The following is a 15,765-nucleotide window of genomic DNA, read 5'->3' on the forward strand; positions in this document are numbered from 1 at the left end:
TGTTATTGACAAAATCTATTGATATATACAAAGACTTACTCTTTTGGGCTCATTTTGTTCTAAGAACAATCTTACCTTTTGCATCGTCATGGATAATTGGTAAGACTATGTCTGGAGGCTGAACCCTCCAGACTTTAGGATCCTGAAACTGATGTCCTAACTTAGCCAATTTATCAGCGACTCGATTCCCTTCTCTGTAAACATGGCTCAACACGCAGTTGCTCAGCTCAAGCATAACCACATTGATGTAATTCACATGCTTTTTTGTCTCTTCACATCTCAATCTCCCTCTCTTGGAGATGATATCCATTATGATCTTGGCATCTCCTTCGAGCCATAGATCCGTCCATCCGTTCTCCAGAACCAGCTCGAGGCCTCTTTTGAGGGCTGCGAACTCTGCCGTGGTGCTTGTGGCTTCCCCTATGGATTCAGAGTATCCAAGAAGGAACTCGGCTTTGTGGTTTCTGAATATCCCTCCAATGCTGGCTTGTCCTTCTCTTCCTCTTGATCCGTCAAAGTTAAGCTTTATCCACCCATTTTCAGGTTTCGTCCACACAACTTTAACAGGCTGTTTATGGTAGTTTCGGATTAACAGCATAGTAGCCCGGGTTTGAAGCAACCCTTGATATCTTGCCATCTTTGTGAAAGCTAACATTGAGTTAAACCTTTTCTTATAACCTGAGTTTTATTTTCTGAGGGATGGTGGACTCGGATTGTCTTTTTAGTCACGTATCATCATCATCAACTCGATTAAGAATAGACAACTTTAAATGGAAGGGTTTGTTAGGGAAATGATCCTTGTAAGGAAAGCAAAGAATGATCCTTAATTGAAATGAAAGGGAACGAACATTTGCAGAGTTTTTATATAAACCATTGTTAAATGAATGGTATTTTTGAAGTCGGAGAAGTTTTCATATAGACAAATGAAAAAACCTGAAACAGCTATATATATGACTACTTTTGTCTTATCCCTAAAATACTGAGTGTCTCCCCTCAATCTCTCTCTCTCTCTCTCTCTCTCTCTCTCTCTCTCTCTAGAGAAGAGAAACTTGCAAGCAAAGAAGGAATGAGAATAGAGTGACCCACATTTTCCGGAAACATAAGTTCTTCTAACATGAAGTTATGATTTATTTTGGTTCTGTTTACGAAACAACAAGTAAAATAACAATATATTAAACCACTAAGAATTGATTCTAATATTACAAAAGAAAAATGGAAAACACTTGAAACAGAGCATCTTCAAGAAACAGAGCAAATCCCATATAATAATGCAAAGATCTTTCTTGTTGGTTTCATGTAATTTCTGTCAAATATTCTGTGGCTTGTTGATCCATTTCATTGGTTCTTCTTAACATTCTAAATTACCTCTTCGACCAATCTTCATTCTTCCATAAGTTCAAACCAAACCGGGAATCCCAGAGTTCGGTTTACAACTCAACATTCTAAATTAAAAGGATCCTGAAATTGAAATGAATCGAACCGTTGGTAAACAACACGCAATTTAGTTTTACGTTAGTTCATCGTTACCGGTTCCAGTTATTACATTTTTGGACCCGGTCTGATGTTAATTTTAAGTTCATAAACTAAACCGTCGTCCTCACTCTTTCTCTCACAGCTTAATCCACCGTCGTCGCTGGTTCGAACGACGTCCGGGTCGTACTGGTCTTCACTGATTGGATTATTGACTATCCCTACAAATTCCGGGAGCACTTGGGCTCTCAAATTCCATGAATCAATGTAGCTTACCCCACACAGCTGCTCTGGAAAACGGGAACAGTCAAAGGCGTCGAATTGGCTCATCATCTTTAACGTCGCCGTGATTATTTAGAGATGCACAGCGTGTTTCTTCTGCTTTCTTCTGATGTTCCCTCCCGCCGTGAGTCAATCGTGGCTTCAATTTTGGGGTGCTGAGGTTTCCATGGCGAGATTCGAACTCTGTGGGTTGTTATTTCCAAACAAAGGGTTGTGATAAGGTATGATACTTTCTTCATTATAGTACGTTTGGGGTTATGTTTCTGTGCTTAAAAGAATTAACATTTGTTTCTTGGCTTCTGGTTTGCAAATTGTAGTAGGTTTCTCCATGAAGAAGCTAGTGAAGTTCCAATTACATTTCTTGTCCTGGTATATTCTGATGCACCCAAGCCCTTCGGATTTGAGTTTGACAACGTTTTTTTCAGTTTATTTCTCACTAACGGAAGATTAGTCTTAGTTCCAAGTTGTTAAAGTTTCAGACTTCTTATTTGGTTCATATTGGTTACTTTAGAGTTGAGAGGAAACAAGTGAGAAATAAACACTTCTTATGTAAAATAAAACAATTTCACATCGTTGACCTGATTCGCTGCACCAACTCCTGAATTTTATATTGAAATTTTGTAAATCTATCATCATGCAGCAGGACCAAACAACCTTACAAAGGTTGTCCACTTGTGTCTGCTACTGAATTTTATATTTGTTTTTGATCAGCAACTTGTCTTCTTTCGGCTGTCAGATTTTGAAATAGTTTATAGAAAGAACACACTGCTTTCTTTTTAATAAGATTTTAAGGTCAAATTTGATCTGATCGACCTTTACCATATCTACACTCATTAAACACTGGGGTTTTTTTCTTTCAAGCTTCCATGGAACATGTCAGAGTTATCTTCTTCTTCTTTGCTTGTGTCCTAACGCTTGTTCCATTTCATGCCTTTGCTCAGGTTGATTCCTATGAGTTTGATCCAGATTTCAACTGTGTTGACCGTGGCAACTTCACAGCTAACAGCACTTTTGCTGGAAATCTCAACCGCCTTGTCTCCTCTCTCTCCTCACTCAAATCCAAAGCTTATGGCTTCTACAACCTTTCTTCTGGAGACTCATCTGGAGAAAGAGCTTATGCAATTGGTTTGTGTAGAAGAGAAGTCAGAAGAGATGATTGTCTCAGCTGTATTCAGACAGCTGCAAGAAACCTCACCAAGCAGTGTCCACTGACAAAACAAGCCGTTGTATGGTACACGCACTGTATGTTTCGTTACTCGAACAGGACAATCTATGGAAGAAAAGAGACGTTCCCCACTACGTCTTTAATTGCGGATGAAGTGATATCAGCAAACAGAGATGACTTTGAGCGTCTGCAGAGAGGACTATTGGACAGACTCAAAGGAATTGCAGCGGCTGGTGGGCCGAATAGGAAATACGCTCAAGGAAACGGTTCGGCTTCGGCGGGGTACCGGAGATTCTATGGAACTGCCCAGTGTTCGCCAGATTTGTCTGAACAAGATTGTAATGATTGTCTAGTTTTTGGGTTTGAGAGTATCCCACGTTGTTGTGATGCTGAGATTGGTCTTCGGTGGTTTTGTCCTAGTTGTAACTTCCGGTTTGAGACGTGGCGATTTTATGAGTTTGATGCCGACCTAGAGCCTGATCCACCTGCAATTCAGCCTGCTGATTCACCAACGTCGTCTGCCAGAACTGAGAGAACTGGTACATATATGTTAAATGTGTTTGTGTTTTCTGCTTCAAACGTTGTCCCTAGCTGCAGATGTTTCTGTCTCTAAGATTAAGGCAGTGAATGTTTATCGCAGGAAAGAGCAAAGGTGGATCTAAAGTCATTATCGCGATAGTCATCCCTATAGTTCTTGTTGCATTTGCAATTTGCCTATGCTTGGTCTTGAAGTGGAAGAAGAACAAGTCTGGAGATAGAGTCAAAGGTAACAACTGTTCTTCTTATATTGTTAAAAAAAAAGATGAACTATAATTTGATAACTACTACTATCTGCATATTCAGTTCTTGGGAAATCGCCTTTGTCGGGATCAATTGCCGAGGATGAGTTCTCAAACACCGATTCGCTGTTAGTTCATTTTGAAACTCTAAAGGCTGCAACAAATAACTTTTCTTCTGAAAATGAACTTGGACGTGGTGGGTTTGGTTTAGTTTATAAGGTTAGCTTCTTTGACCAAATAGCTTCTTACTGGTAACTTAGGTTTCTTTATTTAAGAGATTTACAAATTTGGGATATGTATGCCTCAGGGTGTGTTCTCTCAGGGGCAAGAAATCGCGGTGAAGAGATTATCTGGTACTTCTGGACAAGGAGACATCGAGTTCAAGAACGAAATTTTACTACTTGCAAAGCTTCAACATAGGAACTTGGTTAGGCTTTTAGGTTTCTGCATACAAGGAGAAGAAAGACTCCTTGTCTATGAGTTCATCAAGAACGCTAGTCTTGACCATTTCATCTTTGGTAAACTTTTTTCCGCCCTTTACTCTGTATAATGCTACCATTCTTTTTTTCTACACTGTGGTTGATCTTTGTGCCATTGGCCTATTGCAGATATTGAGAAGCGTCAACTTTTGGATTGGGGAGTACGATACAAAATGATTGGAGGAGTAGCTAGAGGACTTCTTTATCTTCATGAAGACTCTCGTTTCCGGATAATTCACCGTGATCTTAAAGCTAGCAACATCCTTTTGGACCAAGAAATGAATCCGAAAATCGCAGATTTTGGATTAGCTAAACTCTTTGACACAGGCCAAACCATGACACATCGATTCACAAACAGAATTGCAGGAACTTAGTAAGTGAATCTTTCTTACTAACTTATTACATCCAAGAAACACCTGTATAAACTAGTTATCAATTCAATTTATAGCGGGTATATGGCTCCGGAATACGCAATGCATGGACAATTCTCAGTAAAAACAGATGTTTTCAGCTTCGGTGTATTAGTCATTGAGATCATTACAGGTAAGAGAAACAACAATGGTGGATCTAATGATGACGAAGATGCAGAAGATCTTCTTAGTTGGGTAAGTACAGTATCCAAAACCAAACCATTATTTGGGGTTTCAGTATTGTTCATCTTGTTGACAAAATTTGAGATTCTCTTCTTCTTTCTTTTTCAGGTATGGAGAAGCTGGAGAGAAGACACTATACTAAGTGTGATTGATCCAAGTTTGACCACGGGATCAAGAAATGAGATCTTGAGAAGCATACACATTGGTCTTTTATGCGTTCAAGAGAGTGCAGCAACTAGACCAACAATGGCTACCATTGCTCTCATGCTCAATAGCTATTCTTTTACTCTTCCGACGCCTTCGAGGCCTGCATTTGTGTTAGAGAGTGTCATGCCTTCGAATGTTTCTTCTTCAACGGAAGGGTTACATATGTCCTCGAATGATGTCACTGTTTCTGAGTTATCTCCTCGTTAGTCTGTAAATGTTTTTGATTCTTCTCTGAAAGCCTTTGAAATGGATTTTGTTTGTGTGAATTTTTAGGCAGCTTGGCTTGATCTTATTGTGAATAAACACGCATCTGAAGCTGTGAGATACGTTATTCCTTTGTCTTATTGTTTTCTTCTTCTAGTTTATCAATTGTAGATTTCTTTAAAGGTACAATTTGATATAGTGTATATGTAAGTAAGTTCAGAAAATTGAAAAAGGGAAAACTTTCTACTGAGTCCATATATAAAAAATGAGACTTGAAAGGCAATCCATTATTTTCTATAGAAGTGTTATTGTAAAACAAACTGGCTTAGACGATGATAGAGAGTTCCTAGTTGATTTGAAGGAATTATATCGAACTTTCAGTTTCTTCCTGGTACGTGAGGGGAAAGTACTTGGTACGTGAGGGGAAAGAAGTCTTGAATATATAAACGTTTTCACACCGTTGACTTAATTTTGTGATTCTTTGAAGTCTTTGAAGTCTTTGAAGTCTTTGAATTCTTTGAAGTCTTTGAAGTCTTTGAAGTCTTTGAAGTCTTTGTCTTTGAAGTCTTTGAAGTCTTGAAGTCTTGAAGTCTTGAAGTCGTTGGTTTCATTTTCTGATTCTTTGAATTTGTTATTATCCTGGACCACCACAAGAAGTTGTGTTCTTTCTGCTGTACGATTTTGAACCAGTTCAAAAGACCACACTGCTTTGAATGATTCCAAGGTCAAGTGAGATTGACCTTTACAATATTTAGTCTGCATTACGTTATGGGGATTTCTCATAGGATTACAGAAGAATAAAAAAGCTTCAAGCTGCAATGGAACATGTCAGTTTTTTCTTCTTTGCTTGTGTCCTAACATTTGTACCATTTATCGCCTTAGCTCAGAAGGATACCTATGAGTTTCCTCCAAGGTTCAACTGTGTAGCTCGTGGAGGAAACTTCACGGTCAACAGCAATTTTGCCGGCAATCTGGATGGGCTTGTCTCCTCTCTCTCTTCACTCACACCCAAGGCTTATGGCTTCTACAACCTTTCTTCTGGTGACTCATCTGGAGAAAGAGCTTATGCAATTGGTCTGTGTAGAAGAGAAGTCAAAAGAGATGATTGTCTCAGCTGTATTCAGACAGCTGCAAAAAACCTCACTGAGCAGTGTCCACTGACAAAACAAGCTGTTGTATGGTACACGCACTGTATGTTTCGTTACTCGAACAGGACAATCTATGGAAGAAAAGAGACGACCCCAACTCTGTCTTTTATTGCGGGCAAAAATACATCAGCAAACAGAGATGAGTTTGATCGTCTGCAGCTAGAGCTGATGGACAAACTCAAAGGGATTGCAGCAGCTGGTGGGCCGAATAGGAAATATGCTCAAGGGAGCGGTTTGGGTGCGACGGGACACCGAAGATTCTACGGAAGTGCGTATTGTACACCGGATCTGTCTGAACAGGATTGTAATGATTGTTTAGTTTTTGGGTTTGAGAATATCCCACGTTGTTGTTATGGTCAGATTGGTCTTAGGTGGTTCTCTCCTAGTTGTAACTTCAGATTTGAGACTGGGAGGTTCTATGAGTTTGATGCCGATCTAGAGCCTGATCCACCTGCAATTCAGCCCGTTGATTCACCTGCAATTCAACCTGGTGGCTCACCAACATCAGCTGCAAGAATTGAGAGAACAGGTAACATAGAAATGCTTGAATAATGTGTTCTGCTGTTGTTTTTTGAAATTTCTATCTCTAAGATTTTAAGGCAGTGAATGTTTTATTGCAGGAAAGGGCAGGGGTGGATCTAAAGTCATTATCGCGATAATCATCCCAATAGTTCTTATTGTGGTATTTGCAAGTTTCCTAGGCTTGGCCTTGAACTGGAAGAAGAACAACAAGTCAGTAGGTAGATTCAAAGGTAATACGTTCTTCTTGTTTTTAATGTTATCTTGCTATGACGGATATGCTGTTAATACTTAGATCAACTGCAGAGAATGAGTTCTCAGATTCACTGCTAGTTAACTTCGAAACTTTAAAGGAAGCAACAGATAACTTTTCACCAGAAAACGAACTTGGACGTGGTGGATTTGGCTCAGTTTATAAGGTATGTTTCTGTCAGCAAACTTCCAAACTGTAACTTCGAATTGTCTTGAGAGATTTTTATTAAATTAGGATTACGCATGTCTTTAGGGTGTGTTGTCTGGTGGGCAAGAAATCGCGGTGAAAAGATTATCGTGTACTTCAGGACAAGGAGACGTTGAATTCAAAAACGAAATTTTACTACTTGCAAAGCTTCAACATAGGAACTTGGTGAGGCTTTTAGGTTTCTGCATAGAAGGACAAGAAAGAATCCTTGTCTATGAGTTCATCAAGAACGCTAGTCTTGACAATTTCATTTTCGGTAATCTTTTCCCGCCATTTGCTAGCTCCATATGATCTTACCATTCTTTTTTCCACTCTTATGTTAATCTTTGTGCCGTTGCAGATATTGAGAAGCGTCAATTTTTGGATTGGGGAGCACGATACAAAATGATTGGAGGAGTAGCTAGAGGACTTCTTTATCTACATGAAGACTCTCGTTTCCGGATAATTCACCGTGATCTTAAAGCTAGCAACATTCTTTTGGACCAAGGAATGAATCCGAAAATCGCAGATTTTGGTTTAGCTAAACTCTTTGACACAGACCAAACTTCGACAAATCGATTCACAAGCAGAATTGCAGGAACCTAGTTAGTAAATTCATTTAAATTACTTAATAAATTCATTTAACTTAGTAAGTAAATTCATGTAAAACGGTTATTTCATTTTGACTTGTAGTGGGTATATGGCTCCAGAATACGCGATGCACGGACAACTCTCGGTGAAGACAGACGTTTTCAGCTACGGTATATTAGTCATTGAGATCATTACGGGAAAGAGAAATAACAATGGTCGATCTAATAATGATGAAGATGCCGAAAATCTCCTTAGTTGGGTGAGTACACAACCAAACCGGTAATTATATTTGAGGTTTCAGTTTGGTTCATCGTGTTGTGATCATTCTGTTTGTTTGTCAGGTATGGAGAGGCTGGAAAGACGACACTATACTAAGTGTGATCGATGCTAGTTTAACTACGGGATCAAGAAACGAGATCTTGAGGTGCATACACATTGGTCTTTTATGTGTTCAAGAAAGTTCAGCGACTAGACCAACAATGGATTCGGTTGCTCTTATGCTCAACAGCGATTCTTATACCCTCCCAACGCCTTCTAGGCCTGCGTTTGTGGTAGAGAGTAGTGTCATGCCCTCGAATGTTTCTTCTTCGACAGAGACGTTACTAATGTCGTCGAATGATGTCACTGTTTCTGAGTTATCTCCTCGTTAGGGAGCTCAATCTTTAATTCTTCTCTGAAAGCCTATAAATGGGTTTTGTTTCTGTGATTTTTTTTTTCAGATAGTCTTGGCTTCATAGCTCTTTCCTTTAGTTTCTATACACATACATATGTGATATGTCATTAGCGGAATTCGATTTCATTATGATTAAAATCATATAAACTAGCGATAGAATTTATGACCAAGCTTTGTGGACCCTTGGAGTATTTTTTAAATGGAGAGTGATGTTTCTTTATTAGTAGATGAAGCCTAGTAGCCACATTCTCTCAATTAAACTAATATTTTTGTAACTTTTCATTTATAATCAACTAATCCACTGAATGAATCAATAATGTAAATTCTTAAACCGATCTGGCATTGTATGAGCAGAGCTTCATTATATGCTTTAGTGCCACACATGCCAGTGCATCCACTTAGAAATAATTTAAAGTCATGCCAACAAGATTACTACAAAATTAACGTTGCCTTATTAATGGATCTTAGGCGAGTAAACAACAATTAAAGGAGTACAGTTTGAAACATCACGATATGTAAAATAATGTCACGTGCAATAAAATAAAGAGAAGACCAATCCAAATCAAATGTGCGATACTTTGACCACATGAGTCAATGTGGCGGCCAAAGGCAACAACAAGTATAGCTTTAAAAATAACTAAGCACATATATATTCCCAATAAAACTTTCGTATACAAAGCCAACTGCTCCACTTGCTTCACATTATTATATTTCTCTTTTTAAATTTGTTAAACCATCTAGCTTTGTACAATAGGAATATAGTATTACGTACCTTCTAATTATTCTAATCTTGATCAACTATTTGATTAAATACTCATCATTTTTAAATATTGACTATGGACTAAGGTAAGAATGTCAGAAGTAGTCCATACTAGTCCATACTAGATATAAATGGATTCTTGTACGTAAGTTAGTTAAACTATCCAAAGTAGTAAAGAAGATTTTATAAAACGTAAGTTTCTTTGTTAATAAACTTTGGACCGTTATCTATCATGTAAACTGACACCGTCCAAAACGTTTAGTTGTGAGAACAAAGTTCCAAAACAATTAGGTCATCCCCCAATCACATATTACTGCGGGTTGTATAACCTTGGAAAAGAACAAAAAAAGTAGATGAAGAAAAATTAATTTTTTTTTTGTTTTTTTGTTTTTTTTTTTTGAAGAAAAAGATTTGAAAGACCATAATAACTAACATAAAGATGATACTATAACAATTTAACCTTTTTTGTTACACCAAAGACTATACAATAGTTCTAAATTTAATCATCTGGTCCAACTTTTCCAACCTGACAACACAAAGAAAGAAACTTCTAAATAGTCACAAAACACACAGCAACCTTTAACTTTTTGTATCCCTTCTCCTTTGGCACCTCTCCTCTAATTAATTATTAGCAATAAGGAAGCTTCCACCATTGTCACAGTTCCTCTGTTTCTCTTCTTTCATCTTTAAGCATACCTCAAAACCAAACCTTTATTACCAATACTCTCACTTGGGTCTTCTTCTCCAATAGCATAAACCCACAAAATGATAAACTTTCACAAAACCTTTTACTTCTTCTTCTTCTTCTTCTTCTTCCTCTACGAATCTTCCATGGCTGCAGAAACACTCAGACGGGGAGAATCTTTAAGAGACGGTGTCAATCACAAACCATTAGTCTCTCCACAAAAGACATTCGAACTCGGATTCTTCAGTCCAGGAGCTTCCACGTCTCGTTATCTAGGGATCTGGTATGGGAACATCGAGGAAAAAGCTGTGGTATGGGTAGCAAACAGAGCAACTCCGATTTCAGACCAGTCTGGAGTTCTTACGATAAGCAACGACGGAAATCTTGTGTTACTCGACGGGAAAAACATCACTGTCTGGTCTACAAGCATCAAATCAAGCAGTAACAACAACAACAACAACAACAACAGAATCGTTTCCATACACGATACAGGAAACTTTGTATTGTCTGAAACCGACACAGATACAGCTATTTGGGAGAGTTTCGATCACCCAACTGATACGTTTTTACCTCAGATGAAGGTTCGTGTGAATCCACAAACCGGAGATAACCACGTTTTCGTCTCTTGGAGATCTGAGACCGATCCTTCTCCTGGTAATTACTCATTAGGGGTTGATCCTTCTGGAGCACCAGAGATTGTGCTTTGGGAAGGGAACAAGACGAGGAAGTGGCGAAGCGGTCAATGGAACTCCGCGGTTTTTACGGGGATTCCGATTATGTCTCGGTTGACGAATTACCTTTACGGGTTTAAGCTTTCGTCTCCACCAGATGAAACAGGTAGCGTGTACTTCACGTATGTTCCTTCGGATCCATCTATGTTGCTTAGGTTTAAGGTTCTTTATAATGGTACTGAAGAGGAGTTGAGATGGAACGAGACTTTGAAGAAGTGGACTAAGTTTCAGTCTGAGCCAGATACTGAGTGTGATCAGTATAATCGTTGTGGGAAGTTTGGTATTTGTGATATGAAGGGCACTAATGGGATATGTAGCTGTGTTCATGGTTATGAGCCAGTCTCTGTAGGGAACTGGAGTAGAGGTTGTAGAAGAAGAACACCTTTGAAGTGTGAGAGGAACAAAAGTGTTGGAGATGATGAGTTCTTGACTCTTAAATCTGTCAAGTTGCCGGATTTTGAGATCCCTGAACATGATCTTGTTGATCCTTCGGATTGTAGAGAGAGATGTCTGAAGAATTGTTCTTGCAATGCTTATACTGTTATTGGTGGTATTGGATGCATGATTTGGAACCAAGATTTAGTAGATTTACAGCAGTTTGAAGCTGGTGGTTCCTCGCTTCATATCCGTGTTGCTGATTCCGAAATAGGGGGGAAGAAGAAATCCAAGAATGTGGTGATCATTGTCGCGGTTGTTGTTGGTGTGGTTTTGTTAGGTGTCTTTGCTCTGTTTCTATGGAGATTCAAGAGAAAGAAAGGTACTAATTTTTGTTCTTTCTTGATTTCCTAGTCAAAAAGATCTTCTTGATTCACTTCTCTTTATTATCTGCAGATGTTTCTGGAGCATATTGTGGTAAGAGCACTGATACATCGGTTGTTGTTGCTGTTACGACCAAGAGTAAAGAAACCACTTCAGCTTTTTCAGGATCTGTTGATATAATGATTGAAGGAAAAGCTGTTAACACATCAGAGTTACCTGTATTTTCTCTGAATGCTATAGCCACAGCTACTAATGACTTCTGTAAAGAGAATGAGCTTGGAAGAGGAGGATTTGGACCAGTCTACAAGGTTGATTGATTACATCTATTTTGGTAGACAAAGTTTCGTGTTTCCAGGTTTGTGATGTTTTTATTGATGATTGACAATGTTTATTTTTTTTCGTTCAGGGTGTTCTTGAAGATGGGCGTGAGATAGCTGTGAAGAGATTGTCTGGTAAATCTGGACAAGGAGTTGATGAATTCAAGAATGAGATTATTCTCATAGCGAAGCTTCAACATCGTAATCTTGTAAGGTTACTTGGATGTTGCTTTGAGGGTGAAGAGAAAATGCTTGTTTATGAGTATATGCCTAACAAAAGCTTAGACTTCTTCCTCTTCGGTACGTTTCCTTTTTAAAGATTAATAACTAAGAGAATTAAGTTTTTCACTTTCATTCTTCTTATTGTTGTTCTTTTGTATGTAACAGATGAAACGAAACAAGAGTTGATAGACTGGAATCTGCGGTTTTCGATCATTGAAGGGATTGCTAGAGGGTTGCTTTATCTTCATAGGGATTCAAGATTGAGAATCATTCATAGAGATTTGAAGGTTAGCAATGTGTTGTTAGATGGAGAGATGAATCCAAAGATATCAGATTTTGGTATGGCAAGGATCTTTGGTGGTAACCAAAATGAAGCTAACACGGTTCGCGTCGTTGGAACTTAGTAAGTAAAAAAACAGAATTCCAAAACAGAGCAAATGTTTCATTTGAATGACGAGAAAATCATGTTCTTAACGGGTTTTTTTTGTTTTTTTTTTTGTAAATTTAGCGGATACATGTCACCAGAATACGCGATGGAAGGACTTTTCTCGGTGAAATCCGATGTTTACAGCTTCGGTGTCTTGTTGCTTGAGATAGTTAGTGGGAAGAGGAACACAAGTCTTCGATCTTCTGAGCATGGAAGCCTCATTGGTCATGTAAGTTTCCTAAAACCAACGAGTAAAAAAGACTATTGTTCTCTCTAAATGGGTATTTGAAAATTTGGTTTGGTTTACAATGCTCTAATCAATGATGGGAAATGAAATGGTTTGCAGGCTTGGTATTTGTATACTCATGGGAGATCAGAGGAGCTTGTGGATCCAAAGATCAGGGTAACGTGCAATAAGCGTGAGGCCTTAAGGTGCATACATGTGGCGATGTTGTGTGTTCAAGATTCGGCTGCGGATAGACCGAACATGGCTGCGGTTTTGTTGATGTTAGAGAGTGACACAGCGACGCTTGCTGTGCCAAGACAGCCAACGTTTACTTCTACTAGAAGAAACTCTATTGATGTCAACTTTGCTCTTGATTCGAGCCAACAGTACATTGTTTCTTCTAATGAGATCACTTCTACGGTTGTCCTTGGGCGATAAGATTCTTTCTTCTTCTTCTTTTTTTTTTTGTAAAGTTTCTTATTATAATTGTGACAACGTATGATTTTTTAAGTTAATTTAGTTAGGGTAATATTGGTTGTTAAAATTATGTTGGCAAAGTGAAATGTATGAATGGGCTTTTATTTTGATGTTGAAATCAGTATTAACATTTTTCAAGTACATTTTGGTTTATGCCCTTAAGTTTTAATTATTTAATTTTTTTTGCAACATTAACCCTAAAACAATTCCATAAATAACATGCAGAGAAACTCAAATACTAAACTTTCTTAAATTGACCAACATTTGTTACATTTATTGCCATAAAGTCTTAACAACATCTATACATTCCGATTTTTCCAAAAACAACTCTATCCATTAAAGTTTTAACTCATTAAATCTCCAAAACTATTTTTATGGATGCTAGAATCTCTCAAATTTAAATGATATACAACAGATTTTCCATAACAAAAGTTTACAATATCCATAATTATATTAACATTAATAAATTTTCTAAACCGAAAATCCAATTATAAAATGTCACATTAAATATGTTGAAAACCCCCATATAATTTGGTTAATTTTTATTTTTTTGAAGAATTACCAAAAAAAATAAAATTCTATTAATTATCATAAACTATATATTGACATGGAAAAATTATAAACTATATAAGTATGCTAATTTGGAAAAACAATTAACATAATTAAACTTGATAAAAAACTTATATAGAATTTTTTTTGCGCAAAAATTTATTTCGATTTTGGTGAGACGGGTTGGCATTAATCCTATATAGGAAGTTAAGTGGAATTGTTTTTTTTTTAAACACTTTTAGATGTGTACCAGGAGATAAATGTATTACTAGACTATAGATATACCACACGGGTTAAAACCTTGAAAACAATACAAAAATCCTATACTTTGAATACTTATATCAAATACCTGTAAAATTTTATATATTTTTAAATTAATAAAACAATAATAAAATAACAAATGAATACAATATAATTTAAAATTTTTAAAATTAAAAATATTGTCCCGCGGTGTAGCGCGGATTAAATCCTAGTTATGTTTCTACGTATATGTCAAATTAATTAAGGCTAATTGCAAAAAATATCCACTAATTTTTCCATGTTTAGCAAAAAAAATCTACTGCAGTCTTAATTATTTTCCCTTCCAAAAAATACTATTAATTTACATACCAATTGAGCAACTTACCATTATAATTAGATAATAATCAGCTAAAAAAATGATGGAGTAATAAGATTAATGATCAAAAATAATATGAAAATTTTTTAAGGTAAATAAATAAATAATATTTTACATAACAAAATAGTAGTTTTGAAAAGTATTTAAATTAATTAATGATATTGTTGAAAGAGGACCATCATAACTGTTTAAAATCGACAAGAGTAGACATCTATTCTTCAAACATTGGATGGAGATTATTATGTATTTAATTAAAAATGTGAGATTTGATTGTAAATATGTTAGTATAAGAGTCTCTCTGTATGTACAATCAAACGAGAAGCGAAGAATAATAATGAGGATACTCAAAACGAAGACTTGTGGAGCGTTGACTTTGAAGATTTGATCATCGGCCTTACAAAATAGTTGGTGAAGATTTACAAATGTTAGAATGTTTTGGTTTATGGTGAATTTAAAAACCGAGTTAACATAACGTTTCTTCTCCTCCAAGCTCCAACCCGTTGATTCTATTTTAACTTATGAACTCGTCAACGAAATAATAGAATGTTTTATTCTTCGTCTTTATATGAATTTAGTAAGAACATTGTTTTTGGTGATGAATATTCATAGGTGGATTTATTATCAAGTTTTTGACCAATTTATCAAATTGGTTGGAACTTGGAAGGACAGATTTTAGAGTTGGAGAAAAGTAAAGTCAGGAAAACGTGGAACGGCCCCCTTCATTTTTGTCTTCGGAGAATGCGGACATAAGTTAAAGCAGAGTTTGTTTGGTGAAGTTGAAGTTTATTATTGGGAAGGAAACAAAGAAACTTAAAAAAAAAGAGTTATTTATTACAAGAAAGACAAAAAAAGAACAGTGGTTTTTATATAACTCCCGAACATGCATAGCAAACGGTTGACTAATAATCATGTAAATGGAAATCTACGAAAAAAATCTGAAACAATAATCTCTCTTCTCTTATTGGTACAATGTGTCGTACAGTCTCTTTAATCCTTAATCTCATCGATATCTTATCACCATTAACCAACTGATTTTTTTTCTTGTTCAGACACCTATTTGGTTGTTTGGTTCTCAAGATTTCCAATAGAATATTTTATAAACAAAACCAATTATGAAAAAAGTAATTTAAGTAACAAAAGTACAAAAAAGGGTGACCAATAATAGTAAATTTATAATGAAAAAACGACTTGTATAAAATTGTAAAGTAATGGAAGCCTCTGAGAAAAGAAAGAGAAAGAAAAGTCACAATAAGAATACTATAGTACATCACAAAATAAAATAAAAAAACGCCCCTAAATAAAGAAAAAAACGACTTGTACATAAGGAAAAGAAGCCTGACAAATCAGAAGAGGAAAAAAAGGAAAATCCAGAAATAAAACGACTTTGTATTTGTCAACTCTGAATTGGACTCTGTAGGTTGACAAAAAAAAAAAAAAAAAAAAAAAA

General features: G+C 36.6%; 4 protein-coding genes across 4 annotated transcripts; 3 read left to right on the top strand and 1 right to left on the bottom strand.

The window, feature by feature from the left end:
• Positions 11-918, bottom strand: LOC109127071. Its single transcript, XM_019231383.1, has one exon. It carries the CDS (start codon positions 653-655, stop codon positions 50-52), a length of 606 nt encoding a protein of 201 aa, XP_019086928.1. The 5' UTR covers positions 656-918; the 3' UTR covers positions 11-49.
• On the top strand, positions 1,936-5,368 carry LOC104718191 (cysteine-rich receptor-like protein kinase 29). Its single transcript, XM_019230929.1, is given in 10 exon segments — positions 1,936-1,973; positions 2,070-2,121; positions 2,694-3,456; positions 3,558-3,683; positions 3,761-3,915; positions 4,004-4,216; positions 4,218-4,289; positions 4,292-4,548; positions 4,624-4,780; positions 4,877-5,368. Coding segments are annotated over 8 exon segments (1,746 nt in total). The 5' UTR covers positions 1,936-1,973; positions 2,070-2,121; positions 2,694-2,996; the 3' UTR covers positions 5,183-5,368.
• LOC104718192 (cysteine-rich receptor-like protein kinase 28) lies at positions 5,712-8,769 on the top strand. Its single transcript, XM_010435883.2, has 7 exons — positions 5,712-6,856; positions 6,948-7,079; positions 7,153-7,265; positions 7,352-7,562; positions 7,647-7,890; positions 7,979-8,135; positions 8,218-8,769. The coding sequence occupies exons 1-7, from the start codon at positions 5,998-6,000 to the stop codon at positions 8,524-8,526; spliced, it is 2,025 nt and encodes a 674-aa protein (XP_010434185.1). The 5' UTR covers positions 5,712-5,997; the 3' UTR covers positions 8,527-8,769.
• LOC104718193 (G-type lectin S-receptor-like serine/threonine-protein kinase B120) lies at positions 9,890-13,205 on the top strand. Its single transcript, XM_010435884.1, has 6 exons — positions 9,890-11,482; positions 11,557-11,792; positions 11,891-12,101; positions 12,189-12,426; positions 12,532-12,679; positions 12,797-13,205. The coding sequence occupies exons 1-6, from the start codon at positions 10,075-10,077 to the stop codon at positions 13,112-13,114; spliced, it is 2,559 nt and encodes an 852-aa protein (XP_010434186.1). The 5' UTR covers positions 9,890-10,074; the 3' UTR covers positions 13,115-13,205.

The sequence above is a fragment of the Camelina sativa genome, chromosome 10 (assembly GCF_000633955.1).
Source record: "Camelina sativa cultivar DH55 chromosome 10, Cs, whole genome shotgun sequence".
Taxonomy (NCBI): domain Eukaryota; kingdom Viridiplantae; phylum Streptophyta; class Magnoliopsida; order Brassicales; family Brassicaceae; genus Camelina; species Camelina sativa.

Excerpts from the sequence above, each read along its gene's own strand:
- LOC104718193 (XM_010435884.1), top strand. The coding sequence starts at position 10,075 with ATGATAAACTTTCACAAAACCTTTTACTTCTTCTTCTTCTTCTTCTTC. Across the intron at positions 11,483-11,556 it reads GAGATTCAAGAGAAAGAAAG|ATGTTTCTGGAGCATATTGT; the intron begins GTACTAATTTTT and ends TATTATCTGCAG. Across the intron at positions 12,102-12,188 it reads CTTAGACTTCTTCCTCTTCG|ATGAAACGAAACAAGAGTTG; the intron begins GTACGTTTCCTT and ends TGTATGTAACAG.
- LOC109127071 (XM_019231383.1), bottom strand. The coding sequence starts at position 655 with ATGTTAGCTTTCACAAAGATGGCAAGATATCAAGGGTTGCTTCAAACC.
- LOC104718192 (XM_010435883.2), top strand. The coding sequence starts at position 5,998 with ATGGAACATGTCAGTTTTTTCTTCTTTGCTTGTGTCCTAACATTTGTA. Across the intron at positions 7,563-7,646 it reads TCTTGACAATTTCATTTTCG|ATATTGAGAAGCGTCAATTT; the intron begins GTAATCTTTTCC and ends GTGCCGTTGCAG. Across the intron at positions 7,891-7,978 it reads AGCAGAATTGCAGGAACCTA|TGGGTATATGGCTCCAGAAT; the intron begins GTTAGTAAATTC and ends TTTGACTTGTAG.